The 15,283-nt window shown below is 48.1% G+C and overlaps 1 protein-coding gene across 1 annotated transcript; it reads left to right on the top strand.

The window, feature by feature from the left end:
• Window positions 1-328: 328 nt before the first annotated feature.
• On the top strand, window positions 329-15,141 carry Ccsap (centriole, cilia and spindle associated protein). The gene is made up of 3 exons (XM_059263841.1): window positions 329-775; window positions 12,666-12,934; window positions 14,736-15,141. The coding sequence occupies exons 1-3, from the start codon at window positions 445-447 to the stop codon at window positions 14,910-14,912; spliced, it is 777 nt and encodes a 258-aa protein (XP_059119824.1). The 5' UTR covers window positions 329-444; the 3' UTR covers window positions 14,913-15,141.
• Window positions 15,142-15,283: the final 142 nt, after the last annotated feature.

Below are 15,283 nucleotides of genomic sequence, written 5' to 3' on the forward strand. Positions count from 1 at the left end.
ACGCGCAGGCGGTAAGGCTGCTGCTCCCGGAGTCCCCACTCCCCGCCCAGGAGGGTGCCTGGGGACCCAGATACCCGGCCTTGCCACCCGGAGTCCGGTAGTCTCCACCTCTACCCGGTGGAGCGGACCCCAGCCCTACTACCCAAGAGTACCACTCCTCGTAGCTAGGTCGAGTCTCCTGGAATCCCTCCTGGAACCCCGCCCCCGCTGCTACCTGAACCCCAGGGCCCTCCCCTGGCCCGAGACTCCGCCCCCAAGGACTCCGCCCCTCTCCCGGAATCACTCCGTCACAGACCCGCCTCCTCCCCGCCCCTCTTTGCCCCAGCCTCCTCCCTCCGGTCCGGGCGGGGCTCCGAGTTTGAACGGCGCGGCGGGCCGGGCTTCAGAGCCGGGTCGGGCCCATAGGCGGCGGCGCCGAGCAGGCAGTCTGCGGCGCGCGGCACCATGTCCCCGGGCAGTGGGGTGAAGAGCGAGTACATGAAACGCTACCGGGAGCCGCGCTGGGACGAGTATGCGCCATGCTACCGCGAGCTGCTGCGTTACCGCCTGGGCCGCCGGCTGCTGGAGCAGGCCCACGCGCCCTGGCTCTGGGACGCTTGGGGCCCAGACAGCCCCTCAGACAGCTCGGCTTCCCCCAGTCCGGCGCCCAGGGGCGCGTTAGGGGAGCCCTCGGCACCTTCCGCGCGGGAGGAGGAGCGGACGATCGGGGAGCGCGGAGCGGAGCTGCGGGGCGCGGAGGTTGGGGACGCGGAGGAGCACGACACAGTGCTACCAGGTACGGACACAGCGGGTCGCTCCGACGACTGAGCTGCGCGTTTCTCCCCTCTCCCGGCATGGCTTCCTGTTTTGTTTTGGTTGAGGTTGACAGAATCCGCTTGCTGAACTAAGAGGGGAAGGTGCTGGCCGCGTCTCCGCTCTCCCTCCCCGGATTTCCCTAATTTGGTGACTCTTGGCGGAGCCCTTTATGACCTCTAAGTGCCCACCCTCCTCACCCCATCCCCGGGTCAGGGGTCCTTGGTCGCAAGGCAGTGGCTGGCTCAGTGAGCCCTCGATCCACCAGATGACGGATCTGTTTGTTTCTGCGCATCCCTAGAGGATGCTAGAGGAGCTTTTCATTCCCAAGATGACCCACGAAGTTAAGAAAACCCGAGCTGTCATAATGGGGTCATGGTTGTCTGTGTGAACTCCTTGGCCTGGCCGCGCTGTTTTTGAAGAATGGTGTGCGTGTGTTTGTGGACGAACCCTCTTTGTATACGCGGGTGCCAGCCGCGCACCCTGGTTAGGCTGTGAGCCACTTTTCCCTCTGTTGCAGAGTGGGTCTGTCAGCAGAGAGGCCTGGAGGTTGCTTGGGCTCAGGGCGGTGCTAAACTGGAGATCACTATGGTTGCCAGCCACCTCCTCGAGATCTTATGAGAATCGCGTGATAAAAAAAAGTTATTAGTCAGCCACTCGTTTAGAAATCTGTATTTTCTCACCAGACCTTCAGATAGTTATAAGATGGGGCCTTTGTTTTTTATCTCAGTTTTGTAAACAAAGACCTGGGAGCTTGGGATCCATGGTCAGACTCTGGAAGGATCCGGTTGCTTTTGCTCTTGGTTACCCTGTTTGCCTATTCTCAGTTCCTGCATAGTCCGGCTGCGTCCTGTCATCAGGTCGCTTCTGACGACCACTCCTGATGCTTCAGTGATGTGGTTAGAAATTAGAGTGTCAGAAAGTGGTGTGTGTGTCAGGTGCGGCTAGGAGCATGTCTCTCAGTTATGTGGTGCTAACTGAGCCCCTGCTAACGATGAGGTTTATTTTATCAGGATGAATACACAGGCTTTTCTTTTTCCCCGTGGTTTGATGAGGTTACCCACTAGCTGTGTGTGCTATATGAAAACTGTTGATAGCATTTTAGTGTGCTTGGTGCCTGTGTTTGACTACTTAGGAATGCCGGAGTTCATGATTATTTGGGTTTCCATGGAGATACTGAGTCCTCCCCCAAAGATTCGCTAAATCCCTGCTAAAATTTTTGATGTGTAGGCATTAGGGAATATAGATGTGCCCTGCTTTGGATTCTTCATCGCCAGCTCTTTTGCATGGCTACTGCAGGCCAGTGTCAATATGAGAAATGTTCCTGGTGGATGCTTGCATGGCTGTAAAGTACATTTGCCTTACTTGTACTGCAAGCCACTCTCCACGCACACCCCCACATCCCCCCTCCCCCGCTCCCCAAGACAGGGTTTCTCTGTGTAGACCTGGCTGTCCTGGAACTTACTCTGTAAACCAGACTGTCCTGGAACTCAGAGATCTGCCTGCCTGTGCCTTCTCAGTGCTGGAATTTAAAGGCTTGGGCCACCATTGCCTGTCTACAAGGCATTTTTGCATGAAGAATTTTGTAGCTTCGCAAAGCTTATTACAAAACCACAGTGCCCTCCAGCAGCTGCCTACTTCTTAGGTAACCTGCTTCTAGCTCCTCTGCTTTTTCCCTTTTGTGGTATTGAAGATTGAATTCAGGACCTTGGGCATGCTAGGCAAATGCTCTATGACTGAACTGGACATCCCTAGTTCTCTCTGTATCTTTTGTTTTGAGATAGGGTCTCACTAAGCCGCACTGGCCTTGAATGTCCTCTGTAGCTCAGGCTAGCCTCAAATTGATGATTCTTCTGTATCAGTCTCCTGAATGAGTAGCTGATATTATAGGCGTGGGTTACCAAGCCCAGCCTCTCTTTATTTGTATTCTTATTTTGGGGCCAGGTCTTACAGTGTTGCCCAGGTTGGCCTCAAACTCCTAGGCTTAAGCCACCCTTTTGCCCCAGTTTCCTGAGTAGCTCAGCCCACAGGTGAATGTCATCACGCTTGGCTGGTATTTACTTCTATATACCTTTATGGACACTAATTGTTTTGTTTTGTTTTTTTGGTTTTTCGAGACAGGGTTTCTCTGTGTAGCTTTGCGCCTTTTCCTGGAACTCACTTGGTAGCCCAGGCTGGCCTCGAACTCACAGAGATCCGCCTGGCTCTGCCTCCCGAGTGCTGGGATTAAAGGCGTGCGCCACCACTGCCCGGCATGGACACTAATTGATAGCCACCCTCCTTTTTTTTTTGTTTTTGTTTTTTTTACCTTGGCTTTTATTTCTACTCTCCTAATGCACACATGTCTGTTTCCACACACTCTTCATAGCCAGCACATCTGTGTGATATTGGGCCCATGGCAATGGAGGAGTGCTCAAAGCTGACCCACTTTGTTCTTTCTCTCACAATGTGGCCAATACAGTGGTTCACCATCACACTCACCTTAACTCGTCCCTCGGGGCCACCGACCTACTTCTGTCTGGCCTGCCTGCCACCCTTGTGGCAGGCTTGACTGATGTTTGTTGTCTAAAGAGGGGCCCTGACATTGCGTCAGGCACAGCTTCTCTCTCACAGAAGGGAATCACTGTCATGTTTTGACTTACCTCCTCGTGGGAGGGGTCATCTACCTATCAGCTTAAGAAAGTTGAATTTCTGAGACCACTGTTTAAAAAGGATCATACTTTTTGAGTTTGTGATGATGGTTCATTGTTTCTAAAACATCTGGAAGCATTGCTCTATTGCTGTGACTTCTGATTCTTTTGTTTGTTTGTTTTCTGAGACAGGGTTTCTCTGTATAGCCTTGACTGTCCTGGATCTCACTCTGTAGATCAGGCCTGGAACTCAGAGATTCACCTGAATCTGCTTCCCGAGTGCTGGAGTAAAGGCATGCGCCACCACCGCCCAGCTTGACTTCTAATTCTTGATCCATACCTATAACTGTGCTGAGGGGGGCTGTTAGAATCTTTTTTTCTGTCCTGACTCTCAGGAATTGATGTCGGTTACCTGGAAGTTCCTGTAACCAAACTCTTAAATTTTGTTTTCTTTATTTTTATTTTATGTATGTGTTTTACTTGTATATATGTCTGTGCACTGTGTACATGCAGTACCCTCAGAAGCCAGAAGAGAGTGTTGTATCCCCTGGAACTGGAGGTCATAAGCTTTCATGTAGGTGCTTGGAATAGAACCTGGGTCCTCAGGAAGAGCAGCCAGTGCTCTTAACCGTTGGGCCACTCTCCAGTCCCAATTTCTCTTTTTAATTCTGGGGAGTCTTCTTGAATTATTATTTCTTTTTAATTTCATTTCATTTCTCCTTTTGGGGGCAGTTTATGAAGTGGAATTCAAGACTTTGTGTGGCTAGGAAAGAACTGTGCAACTGAGCCTCTAGTCTATTCTTTCTTTTAGAAATTAAAACAATGGTAAATAAAAACTATAGACATTGATGGTTCACCTTATGGTGTTTCCACAGGTGTATACAGTGTGTAATGCCGAAATCAAGTCAAGCATGTGCGTCATATCAAATGCTCGGTGCCTCCGTTGGTAGAGTGCTTGTTTCCATGCACACGGCCCTGGGTTCCAGCCCCAGCACAAACACATGTGGTGTAGTGCGTGCTTGTAATTCCAGCACTTAGGTTGAGGCGGGAGGCTGGGAAGTGAGTTAGAGGTCAGTCTGAGAAAGATCCACGAGACCTTGTTTCAAAGGGAAAAAAGTATCAAGTTCATTGTTTGTGTAGTTTTTTTTCTTTCCTGTTTTGGAGACAGTTTTCCTATGTAGCCCAGGCTGGCCTAAACTGAATCCTCCAGGTGCTGGGAATCACGGGAGGGCCCTGCTCCCTGCTTGCAAAAGTATTAAGTTCTTGATGAGGGTACACTGTATTTTTTCTTGTAAAAGAGATATTTTTAGAGGGTTTTGTTTCTCCTTGTGTGTTTAGCAGAGTATATCCTCCCTTTTTTTGCTTTGTTTTTTTTTTTTTTTTTTTTTTTGCTTGTAATTCTGTATTGCTCTCTGGAGGCCTTTTTTCCCTAATGAATGGGATCTGTTGGCTTCTTTTCCGTATTTGAGAAATGGCTGTGATAAGTTCCTTGTAAGTCCCGGGTGCCGTGTTGGAGGTGGGAGTGCTGGGTTAGCAGGAATTCTATAACTTGCTAGACATCCTGCTTTGAAAGATGGTGAAGACGGCTTCCAGATTTATTTTTGTAATACTTGGGACCCACCACAGGGCTCCTCCATGCTAGGTAAGCGTGTCACTCTGGTCCACGGCAGTGACAGTGTCAAGGAAGTGTGTCACTCTGGTCCACGGCAGTGACAGTGTCAGACTGCTGGCCTGTTAGACTGTCTCCAGTTCTTATTTCATAGTCCACGTTTTCAAGCACATTTTACTTTTGGTAAGGTTTACATGTGCCTTATTTTAAACAACCTGCCCCATTTCCTACTCATGCCTACCCCTCGTTCTTTCTACTTCTTGTCTCTTAGCATGATTTGGTGGGAGGCAGAAGATTCTTTTTCTTTTCAGATTCTCAACTTCAGTGGTGTGCCTTCTGTCTTTATTCATTCATTGCACTGGGCGTTTGGAATATGGAAGCTTCTTGCAGATCAAGATTTCCTAATACCACTCAAATTCATGTTCTCTGCTTCACGTTTTGCTGTCTTTTTCTTCTCTCCTCTCCTCTTACTGAACTCCCCCTCCCTTCCCTCTTTCCTCTCTGTCTTTGAGACAGGGTTTCACACTGTAGTCCAGACTGATTTCACACTATAAAAAATTTCCTGCTTCAGATTTCTGAGTACCAGGATTATAGATTTGTCCCACCATACCCCAATTATTTTCTTTCGTTGTTGGCTGATAAGCCTCTTGAATCAAACCTTCTAACATTAAGAATTAATTTTAAGAACTAAAATTAAGAATATTATTTTATTGCTGGTCATGGTGGCCCAAGCCTTTAATCCCAGCTCTCAGGAGGCAGAGGCAGGTGGGCCTCTGTGAGTTAGAGGTCAACCTGATTTACATAGTGAGTTCCAAGACAGCCAGAGCTATGTAGTGAGAGGTCCTCAGAGAGGTCTGAGAAAAAAATAATGGTTTTACGCGTGTAAGTATTTTGCCTGCATGGATATGGTCCCCAGGGAGACCAGAAGAGGGCATCAGATCAACAGGGACTGGAGTTACAGTTGTGAGCCACCATGTAGCTGCTGGGAACTGAACCCAGGTCCTCTGGAAGAGCAGCCAGTGCTCTTAACCACTGAGCCATCTCTCCAGCCTCTCATATTGATCTTGAACTCTCCACCCTTCCACTTTAACTTGGTTAGCTGGTATTACAGGTGTGAAATACTGTACCCACCTCTGTGTCTGTTTCGTCTAAATATGCATTCACGGGCTGGTGAGACGGCTCAGTAGACAAAGGCACTTGCTGAGAGTCTGAAGACTTGACCTGGATCCCTGGGTCCCATGTGGTGGGAGGAAAGAACAACTTCTGCAAGTTATGCTGTAACCTCCACGTGTGACAGCCAGACAGCCAGACAGCCAGCCAGACACACAAATGTAATGGGGAGAGGGGTCATACCCAGATGTCTGCTCCTAAGCTGTCTGCTCATATTTAATGGTGAGGCCTGAAAGTGCCCAGGAAGTCTTGCGATTGCTTATTGGCTGTATAAGAGAAAGACACAGGTGTTTCTCTGGGGAGTTTAAAACTTACCCTCTGGGAGTCTCCTGTGTGCCCTTCCCAGATGGTGCCTCCAATCTTGCCCCAGGGGAACCAGCCAGTCTGCCACGTACTTGGAGCCCAGGAGGAAAGCTGTAGAGAATGCTCTGTGCTGAGGCCTCCAGTCCTGTCAGGAAGGTATCGCCCTGGCTTCTGCTGCGCTGGGGACCCAGGTCCAGGACCCCTCTGCTTCTCCATCTTTAAACAGCACTCTGGCATTCAGGAAGGAGAGGAGTAGGCACTTTGAGTAGACTGAAAGAAAGAGGCTGGGTGGTGGTGGTGACGGCGGTGGCACATGACTTTCATCCCAGCACTCGGGAGGCAGGCAGATCTCTGTGAGTTCAAGGTCAGCCTGGTCTACATTGTGAGTTCCTGGGCAGCCAGAGCTAAAAAAAAAAAAAAGAAAAGAAAAGAAAAGAAAGAAAGAAAAAAAAAGAAAGAAAGGAAGAAAGAAAGAGGGTCATCTATGGCTGCAAAACTGTCATCTGAACTCAACCAAAATCCACACCACTCCTGAAGCATTGTAGGCTCTGGGCTAGACACAGGGCCCTTCTGAGGCTGGCACACCTTGTCTTATAGCTTGGCCTCTGCTGAGAGACCAGCTGAGCTGTTGCTAGATCAACACTTGCAAGGCTTCTCCCTATGCTGGGCCTTCCTCATTGTGTGTGGATGGTCTTTAGGACAGCACACAAGAGAACAGACTGGATGGAGGGCCCTGCCTTTCCAGTTTCTCTGTGGATCAGACAGTATCTTTCCCTCTCGGCCTGCTTTCGTTAGAAGTTACAGAAGTCTGCTCAAGCCTGCAGTTGGGGGTACCCTGATCCAGTTCTCAATGGAGATGTGTCCATTGCTTTACAGAAGGATGTGGGGTAGGGGCTGGCTATTGCTGGGACTTTGGAAAGGAAGTCCATTGCCCTGGCCTTGTGAGACCCATGTGCCTAGTGGACTCTCTTTGGGCTCAGCTTTTGTCCTGGGCCTCCCTTCAGGCAGTCTGCCCCCTCTGCCTGATTTGAATCCATGTTCCTCCCTCACGTGCTGCTCGGTGTTGTACTGTACCCTCCGTGTGATCCCACTGCTTCCCCTGTCCGGTGTCTTTGTGCCTTTTGGCCTTTACTGAGGCTCGGGACTTTGGGGGAGGAAGAAATCTAAGGACATGTTTGCAGGGCTTCTTTGCACAGACCCTCCTGCTTTATTTTTATTTTTTACTTATGTGTCTGTGTGTGCATATGCACATGTGCATGCAGGTGCCCATGGAGGACATAGGATTCCATGACCCCGTCAGATAGGTCTGTCCTGGAACTCACTATGTAGACCAGGCTGGCCTTGAACTCACAGAGATCTCCCTGCCTCTGCCTCCAAGTGCTGGTATTTAAGCTACCATGCACTGGTTTTGTTTTTAAGAGAGGATCTTGCTACATAGCCCAAGATGACCTTGAACTAGAAGTCCTCCATCAACCTCCTGGGGATTATGGGCCCTTGCTATCTCATAACCCAGGTTGACCTCAGATTTAGTGTACAGCTGAGGTGACCTTAACTTAATTGCTCTGCTTCCATCTCCCAAGTGTAATTACAATAGAAACTTTAACTTGTGGTAAAACATATAGAACACGAAGTTTACTGTTTTAACCTTCTTAAAATGCACAGTTTCTGGCATTAAGTACTTCATGTGTTTTAACAACTGTATGTTTTGGTTTTGATTCATAGTTGTTTAATTAAGCATGGTTTCTCTGTCTCCCTCCCTCCCCCCTCTCTCTCTCTGTCTCTCTCTGTCTCTGTCTCTCTGTCTCTGTGTGTGTGTGTGTGTGTGTGTGTATGTGTGTGTGTAAGTGTAAGTGTAAGCCAGAGGAGGATGTCAAGTGTCCTGCTTCACCACTGTCTACCTTATTCCCTTGAGACAGGATCCCCCACTGAACTTGGAGCTAGACTGATGGCCAGTGAGCTGCAACGGTCCTTTTTCTGCCCCCCCCCCCAGTGCTGAGTTACAGATGCACAGTGTTACACTTGACTTTTTACGTGTGTTCCAGGATCTGAACTCAGGCCCTCAGGCTCGCACAGCAAATGCTCTTACCCACTGAGCCATTTCTTCAGCCCCTAGACTGTTTTTAAATTTCAAAAATGGAAATTGTTGTTGTTGTTTTGAGACTGGACTTCACTCTGTCAACAACATCCTTTGTTCAAACAGGATTTTAAAAGCTTGTGCTTATATGTAATTATCATGTACCAAGCTGACCTAGAAGTCATTGTGTAGACCAGACTGATCTCAAATTTATAGTAATCCTCCTGTCTCAGTCTGCCTAGTACTGGGGTTATGAGGGTTAGCTGTCACATTGGGCTCAAAAATGAAAGAGATTTGAAAATTATTTTTTGATGTATTAGCTTCATTTTGCTAATGGTTAAGAGACTGTGTTCTGTATATTTTCAGTTTATGGAAGTCCAGTTTTGTATATGTGTGAAGATTCCCTTTCATGGCTGTGGCTATGAAGTGCTATATGTATTCCACATCCACTTGATGGGAACGCACCATCTCCAGTTACCTGGTGTTTGTCCCCCCCCCCCCCCCAACTGGGTCATTTGTTGTTCTGCTTTTTTTTTTTTTTCTTTTCTTTTCAACAGAACTCTTCAGAACAGCTCTGCAGTAGTAGATGCATTTTCTACGGTATCCACTGTGATGTTACTGAATGGTTGACCTGTGACATGTCTGACAGGTGCACAGTCCTCTCATTTTGTTTCCTTTTAATTTACTTGAATTTATTTTTAATAGCCACATGTGGCTAAAGGCCATTGGATTGGGCAGCTCCATCCTAAAGACTGGATTTATTTGAATTTGAATGTTCTCTCCGTTGATGAGAAAAATGTTAGTCTTCCTCTGAATCTTGTGGGAAATACTGTTTTTGTTTGCCTGAAAATACCCTTATTTTGAACATCATTCTTTCAAATAGGACCGTAAAAGCATTATACTTATATCTAATTACCGTGTGCCAGGCACTATTTTGAGAGTTTTATAAATATTAAATTACAGCAATTACAGTCTATCTCTTTTCTTCTGTTCTGTCCATCTTTGGTCTCCTGCTGGGAATAATTTTCAAGCATTATCTTTTTTTCTGAAGCACAGAGTGTAAGCACCATTATTTCACAGTCTGTAGATGATAATTTAAGTATCTTAAGTCTATTGCTCCAGCTGGTTGTCTCAGCATCGTTATCTTTCCTTGGGTGCTGAGCTATCTTCCGTGACACTCTGGTAATTGTGTGAAATTATTCGTAGGAGTCATTTGGACGCTGGGGTCCTGCCTAGGTCCTGGGGGCAGTGACTTTTGTACTTCTTCACTGAGCTGGTTTGGGTCCCTGCAGTAAGGAGGGTTGATCCAGTAGCTCAGTGGAGCAGTCTCCACTTCTCTGCCGCTTGGCTTGATCCCTGACCCTCACGTCCCTCCTGCACCCACCAGAGCCTCACTGATGAGTTGTAGGGTCTCAGTCTATCATCACACTGGCTTTTGTGTGGAACGTGGCACTTGGTAGGTTTCCTTCTGGTTTCTTTTTACTTTTCTAGACATCCCTCCTTTGGCCTACTCTTGGGTTCTTTCTCTGCCGGATCATTAAGTAAGTGTCCCAGGGATCCAACTGTGCCCTATTGGCCCCCTGCTCCACATTTCTCCTGGGCAGTCCTGTGCACTCAGAACCTGGTCCCCAGCTTTGTCTTCTCTCTCAAGGTGCCTGTGGCTGTCTACTAGCAGCCTGCCTGGTTGTTCCATCCTGTACAGTTCCTTCCTTCATGCCTGGGACACTGTGGGTCCATGGATAGGAGGACCATCTGCTTAGAACATCTATGGAGACCAATCAGGCTCTCCTGCCCCACCCCCAGGCCAGCATGGTGCCAGGGTGTCTGTTTACCCTGGTCTGTTGTCAGCTTTTCCTGGCAGGCACTTGGCCCTATTCTTTTATCCAACCCATCCTAAAATATAGACGGCACCACATCATTTCTAAGCTTAAAATCCTTCCCTGATTCCCCATGATTTCTAAGGTGTAATCACTCCCACCTCCAATCCAAGTTTGGCACAGAGAGGCTTTATTTCTCGAGTGCCACCTGCTCCCAGCCTGTGGTTGGCGACTGCGTGTGCACATGTCCTTAGAACTGTTGATTATTCCCTCTTCCCTTTCAATGCACATTCTTTCTTCAGGTCTCTTCCTGGGCAAGCTGCCCCGGGAGATCTGGAGGAGAGGAGGAGGAGGAGAAGGGACCCAAAACTCAGGTCACTACACAGTTCCTCATTCTCTATACTTGATCTACGTAGGTCCTGCCCCTTGCTACTTTTTCTCTTTGCTTTGACTTTGAGGTTCCCTACACTCAGGTGAGGAAGGATATGGGTACAACATGCAGAAAGGTACTTGGGCAGTACGTGGACTTAAGTCCTGGGATGAAGTGGAATTTATGAAGCTCGCTCCACTGCTGGGATTACAGCCTGATGTAGGATGTAGATGTTAGACCCCGGGCTTGGCTTGTGTCACCTGATACTTAGGATGCGCAGTAAAAATGAATGGGTTGTTAGAGCTAAGACAGAAGTAAAGGTTTCCTACAGTCAGGCATGCCCTGTCTGGATTGCCCACTTCGGGTACACTCTCTCATAGAGGAATATGAAACAGATGCCCAGCCAAGGGCAGCAGGGCTGAGGGTCTGTCCTCTGGGGGGACCCAGCTCTGTTATAGCAGTCTGTATAGTTGTCATGAAGAGCCAAGTTCTGCAGCAGCTGATGGAGGAGGCGATGCCATGCCTGAGCAGCGGGTGACTCACACGGAGCTCATATTCTGGTGTGTGTAGGTGGGAAGGAAACAGGCTCAGGAAGGAGTTATGCAAAAAATCAAGTCTTATACGGATGTGTGTATGTGTGTTAAAAATGTCAAAATCGCTAAAGGTAGGTAAGGGAAATTAGAGCCCTTCTGGAGCGTTCTTTGATACCTGATATTCACCCCAGGTTGGGCAACCACATCCCTGCCGTTTTCCTCTATTTCCCCAGGCCCCACACACCATACATGTCAGTTACTTTTCTCATCACCGTGACCAAATCCCTGATAACAAACAGCTGGAGGGTGGAAAGGTTTCTTTTGACTATGCTTGGAGAGGGTATGGTTTATCACGATGGGGAAGCTGTGTCAGAGTTCATGGCAGCTTGAAGGTGAGGCCACTTGCTTACATCTTGATGGTTCAGATACACTCATCCTGTAGTGACTCACCTCCTCCATCGAGACTCCATTTCCCAGAGATTCTACAGCCTCCTAAGACAGCACCACCAGCTGGAATTGTTCAGATACATGAGCCTGTGAGGGCACTACGTATTCAGTCACAGCACTATGGGTGGCCCTGACTCAGGAAGTCACTTCTGTTTCTACATCTCTTGCTTTTTGCACTGGGGATGCTCTAAAGGGCTGCACGCAGGTGAGTGGTTGTGGTGACCCCATCCTGTTGTGACAAGTGCCCTGAGACTCAGGTGGACAGCCACCTCTTTGGAGGCACAGGTGAGGAGGTTTTCTATCAATGTACATCAAAAAGGAAGCAGAGTCCTGAAACTCCAGCGAGTGACTTAGAGCCTAACCTTGAGCAGCAGCCTGGTGAAGAGAGCCTGGTCTGTCCCCAGAGGAAGCGTACAGAGGGTGGCACACCGTCTGGGGCTTGTGGAGGGAGCTCCTGGGTGTGCCCATCACTTTGTCATCGCGATGTTGAACCCTGAGGATGGCCGTCAAGGCTGCTTTGGAATTGTTTTGATTTAATGTTGGTACCTTTGTTGTCATTTTTTAAAATTTATTTATTATGTATACACACACCAGAAGAGGGTACCAGACCCCATTACAGATGGTTGTGAGCCACCATGTGGTTGCTGGGAATTGAACTCAGGACCTCTGGAAGAATAGCCGGTGCTCTTAACCACTGAGCCATCTCTCCAGCCCTTGTTGTCAATTTTTTAAATGGGTAAATGACAGTTATTCTACAAACTTGTTCCCATATCTTGCTTTCAATACAACCTGTTGAGTTTAGCCATAGTAAACATGTAACTGACTTGATGAAGCTTTATTGTTTCTCAGCTTAAATTGAGCAATTATATATAAACTTGATTTAAAGGATTTTCATCTTGTCTCATCCCTTTTTTCAAAAGCACCACCAAAAGAAGACACAGAAGAAAAGCCTGAACAACAAACCAGGGCAAAAGAGACTCACAGGGCGCCCGTTGGCCCCGAACCTCGACAACAGCCCAGTGCCTTATTTGCCAGAGCAAGTAAGAAAGCAACCAGGAGCCCCCAAAGATCAACGAGCAAAATAAAAGAGAACAAGCACCCGTTTGCTCTTTACGGCTGGGGAGAGAAACAGATGGACACGGGGAGCCAGAAGACGCACAATGTCTGTGCATCGGCCTCTGTGCATGAGGTGTGCCTCCGAAGGGCAAGTCCAGCCATGTGCTGCCACAGGGCATTGCTCCTATGGCTGTCAGTGCTCTGGGCCATGGGAGGTCCTCGGGTGGTGTGGGGTCCATGGAAGTTGAAAGAAGGGGCCTCTGGTCACTAGGAAGATGGAGTAGACTTTGGTGGCCTGGGGCTCCAGCCAGGAGAAGAGGCAGATGTCATGTGGTTGAGTTCTGTGGCCCGGGCCACAGGGGGAAAGTACACTGGGAGCTGGAGCTATCCCCCTGGAGAGGTCTCGGTTTCCCTCAGCTTTGCTAACCTGGGTCTGTGACCAAGGCTTTCTCCTTGGCATGTCTGATGACTTGACATCTACTGGGGACCTCTGTTTTCCCTTCTGATGAAATTCAGCTTGCTGCTCTCCTACTTGTATGCACTAGTGTTTTGTTCCCAGCAGCTCCAGTCATCTGACTCAGCCTTGGTTTGACATTCTTTCAAGACCTGAGATATTTTAGACAGGAGGACAGAGAGGGTATGGTCCATCATGAAACAGTTACTGTGTTAGCACCAGCTGAGTGCCAGGGATGCCCGAAGAGCAGGCAGAAAGAGAAATTGCACACTCAGTTTCCCTGTAATGCCAGGCAAGTTCCCAGCGTAGTCAAGGTGGCAGATGCTGTTTATCTGAAGTGAAATCTGAGACAAGGGAGCTGTGATTAGCAGGGGATTCTGACCAGTCTCTGGGACTGATTGAACAGTGTGTGTATCTGTCACAGGATAAACTTCCCTGACATTTTTTGTTATTATATTTTGAGACAGGATCTCATATAGCCACAGGCCTGAAACTCACTACCTAGCTGAGGATGACCTTGAACCTCTGATCTTCATACCTCTACCTACCAAATTCTGGGATTACAGGCTTCTTTGTACGCCTGCACCTGGCTGTCCTCCACACTTTTTAATGCAGTGTTTTAAAGCATTATCAAGAACTTACATACTCTTACATGCTCACTGTAGAGGAGTTCCCACCTATAATCTCAGTGCTTGGCAGGCAGAGACAGGAGGATCCCTGGAAGTTTATAGCCAGTCCGATCTATGTAGTGAGTTACAGGCCAAACAGCTACTTAGCAAGATCCTGTCTCAAAAAAAGCAAAACAAGTTTTCCCAAGCTGGTCCTAGATTGCATGAAAGTTAGCGGCTTGCCATTTATATCCAAACTTTTATTTTTTAAAAATATTTATTATTTCTAGTTATGTGTATGTGTGTGGGCCTGTGTGAGTGCTGGTGCCCCCGAAGGCCGGTGGCATCAGATCCCCTTGGAACTAGAGTTACAGACAGTTGTGAGACGCCCAGCTTGGGTTCTGGGAGTTGAACTTAGGTCCTTTGCAAGAGCAGTACTTGTTCTTGCCTCTGAGCCATCTTTCCAGCCCTAAAACTTAATTTTCTGTGCTCAGCTTTGCCATCCTTGGTAATGGGGTGAATTGTGGTGACAGGATAGTCTATTCTGTGAAGCATTGATGCCATAGATTGGGAGGGCTTGACTCCTTGCTTCAAGGAATCAGGCTAAGTAACATAAGACAGGGTCTCATGTATCCCAGGCTGGCTTTGAGCTTTCTATGTAGCCAAGGATGGCTTTGAACGTATGATCCTCATGCTTCTACCTCCCAAGTGCTGGAGTAACAGGTGTATGCCACCACCCCTGGGTATAGAACCCAGAGCTTCATCTGTATTAGGCTGCACTAAGCTATATCCCCAGAATTTTAGTTAGATATTGTTAAAAATTGGTCCTTAAGCCGCTTAGGCTACTACCTTTATTTTTGAACTTTCTTTAGATCCATGAATCAGCACTTCGTGCCAAGAACAGAAGACAGGTGGAGAAAAGGAAACTCGCTGCCCAGAGGCAGCGGGCTCACTCCGTGGATGTGGAAAAGGACCGGAGGGTAAAGCCAACTTCCGCAGAGAACCCGTGGCTGACAGAGTACATGCGATGCTACTCAGCAAGGGCATAGATGCTGGGACTTCCTCTTTCAAGTGTTTGTGAAAGACAAAGAAAACAAAAACTATCAAATGGGACCACACACAGGTGGAAGAAACTGACTGGTCCTGCAAGGCTCCTCTTAGGAATTTTCAAGAGATGTTTTGCTTTCACGATGGTTGGTCACCTGCCTGAGTAGTTAGGGCAGACCATTGAAGCCATAGATGTTGGCTTGTTTATGAAGACAAGTCCCCAAGTCTTGATATTCTTGTAAGAGTTTTATTTTCAAGATTTTAATCTTTGGAGATACCCACACCAAATGCCTTTACCTGGCTCTAGGCGCTTCCCATCCACACCGTCCTGTAGTACAGTTGGAGCTGTCCTTTTCGATCAACACCACATTCC

The sequence above is a fragment of the Peromyscus eremicus genome, chromosome 5 (assembly GCF_949786415.1).
Source record: "Peromyscus eremicus chromosome 5, PerEre_H2_v1, whole genome shotgun sequence".
Lineage (NCBI taxonomy): Eukaryota > Metazoa > Chordata > Mammalia > Rodentia > Cricetidae > Peromyscus > Peromyscus eremicus.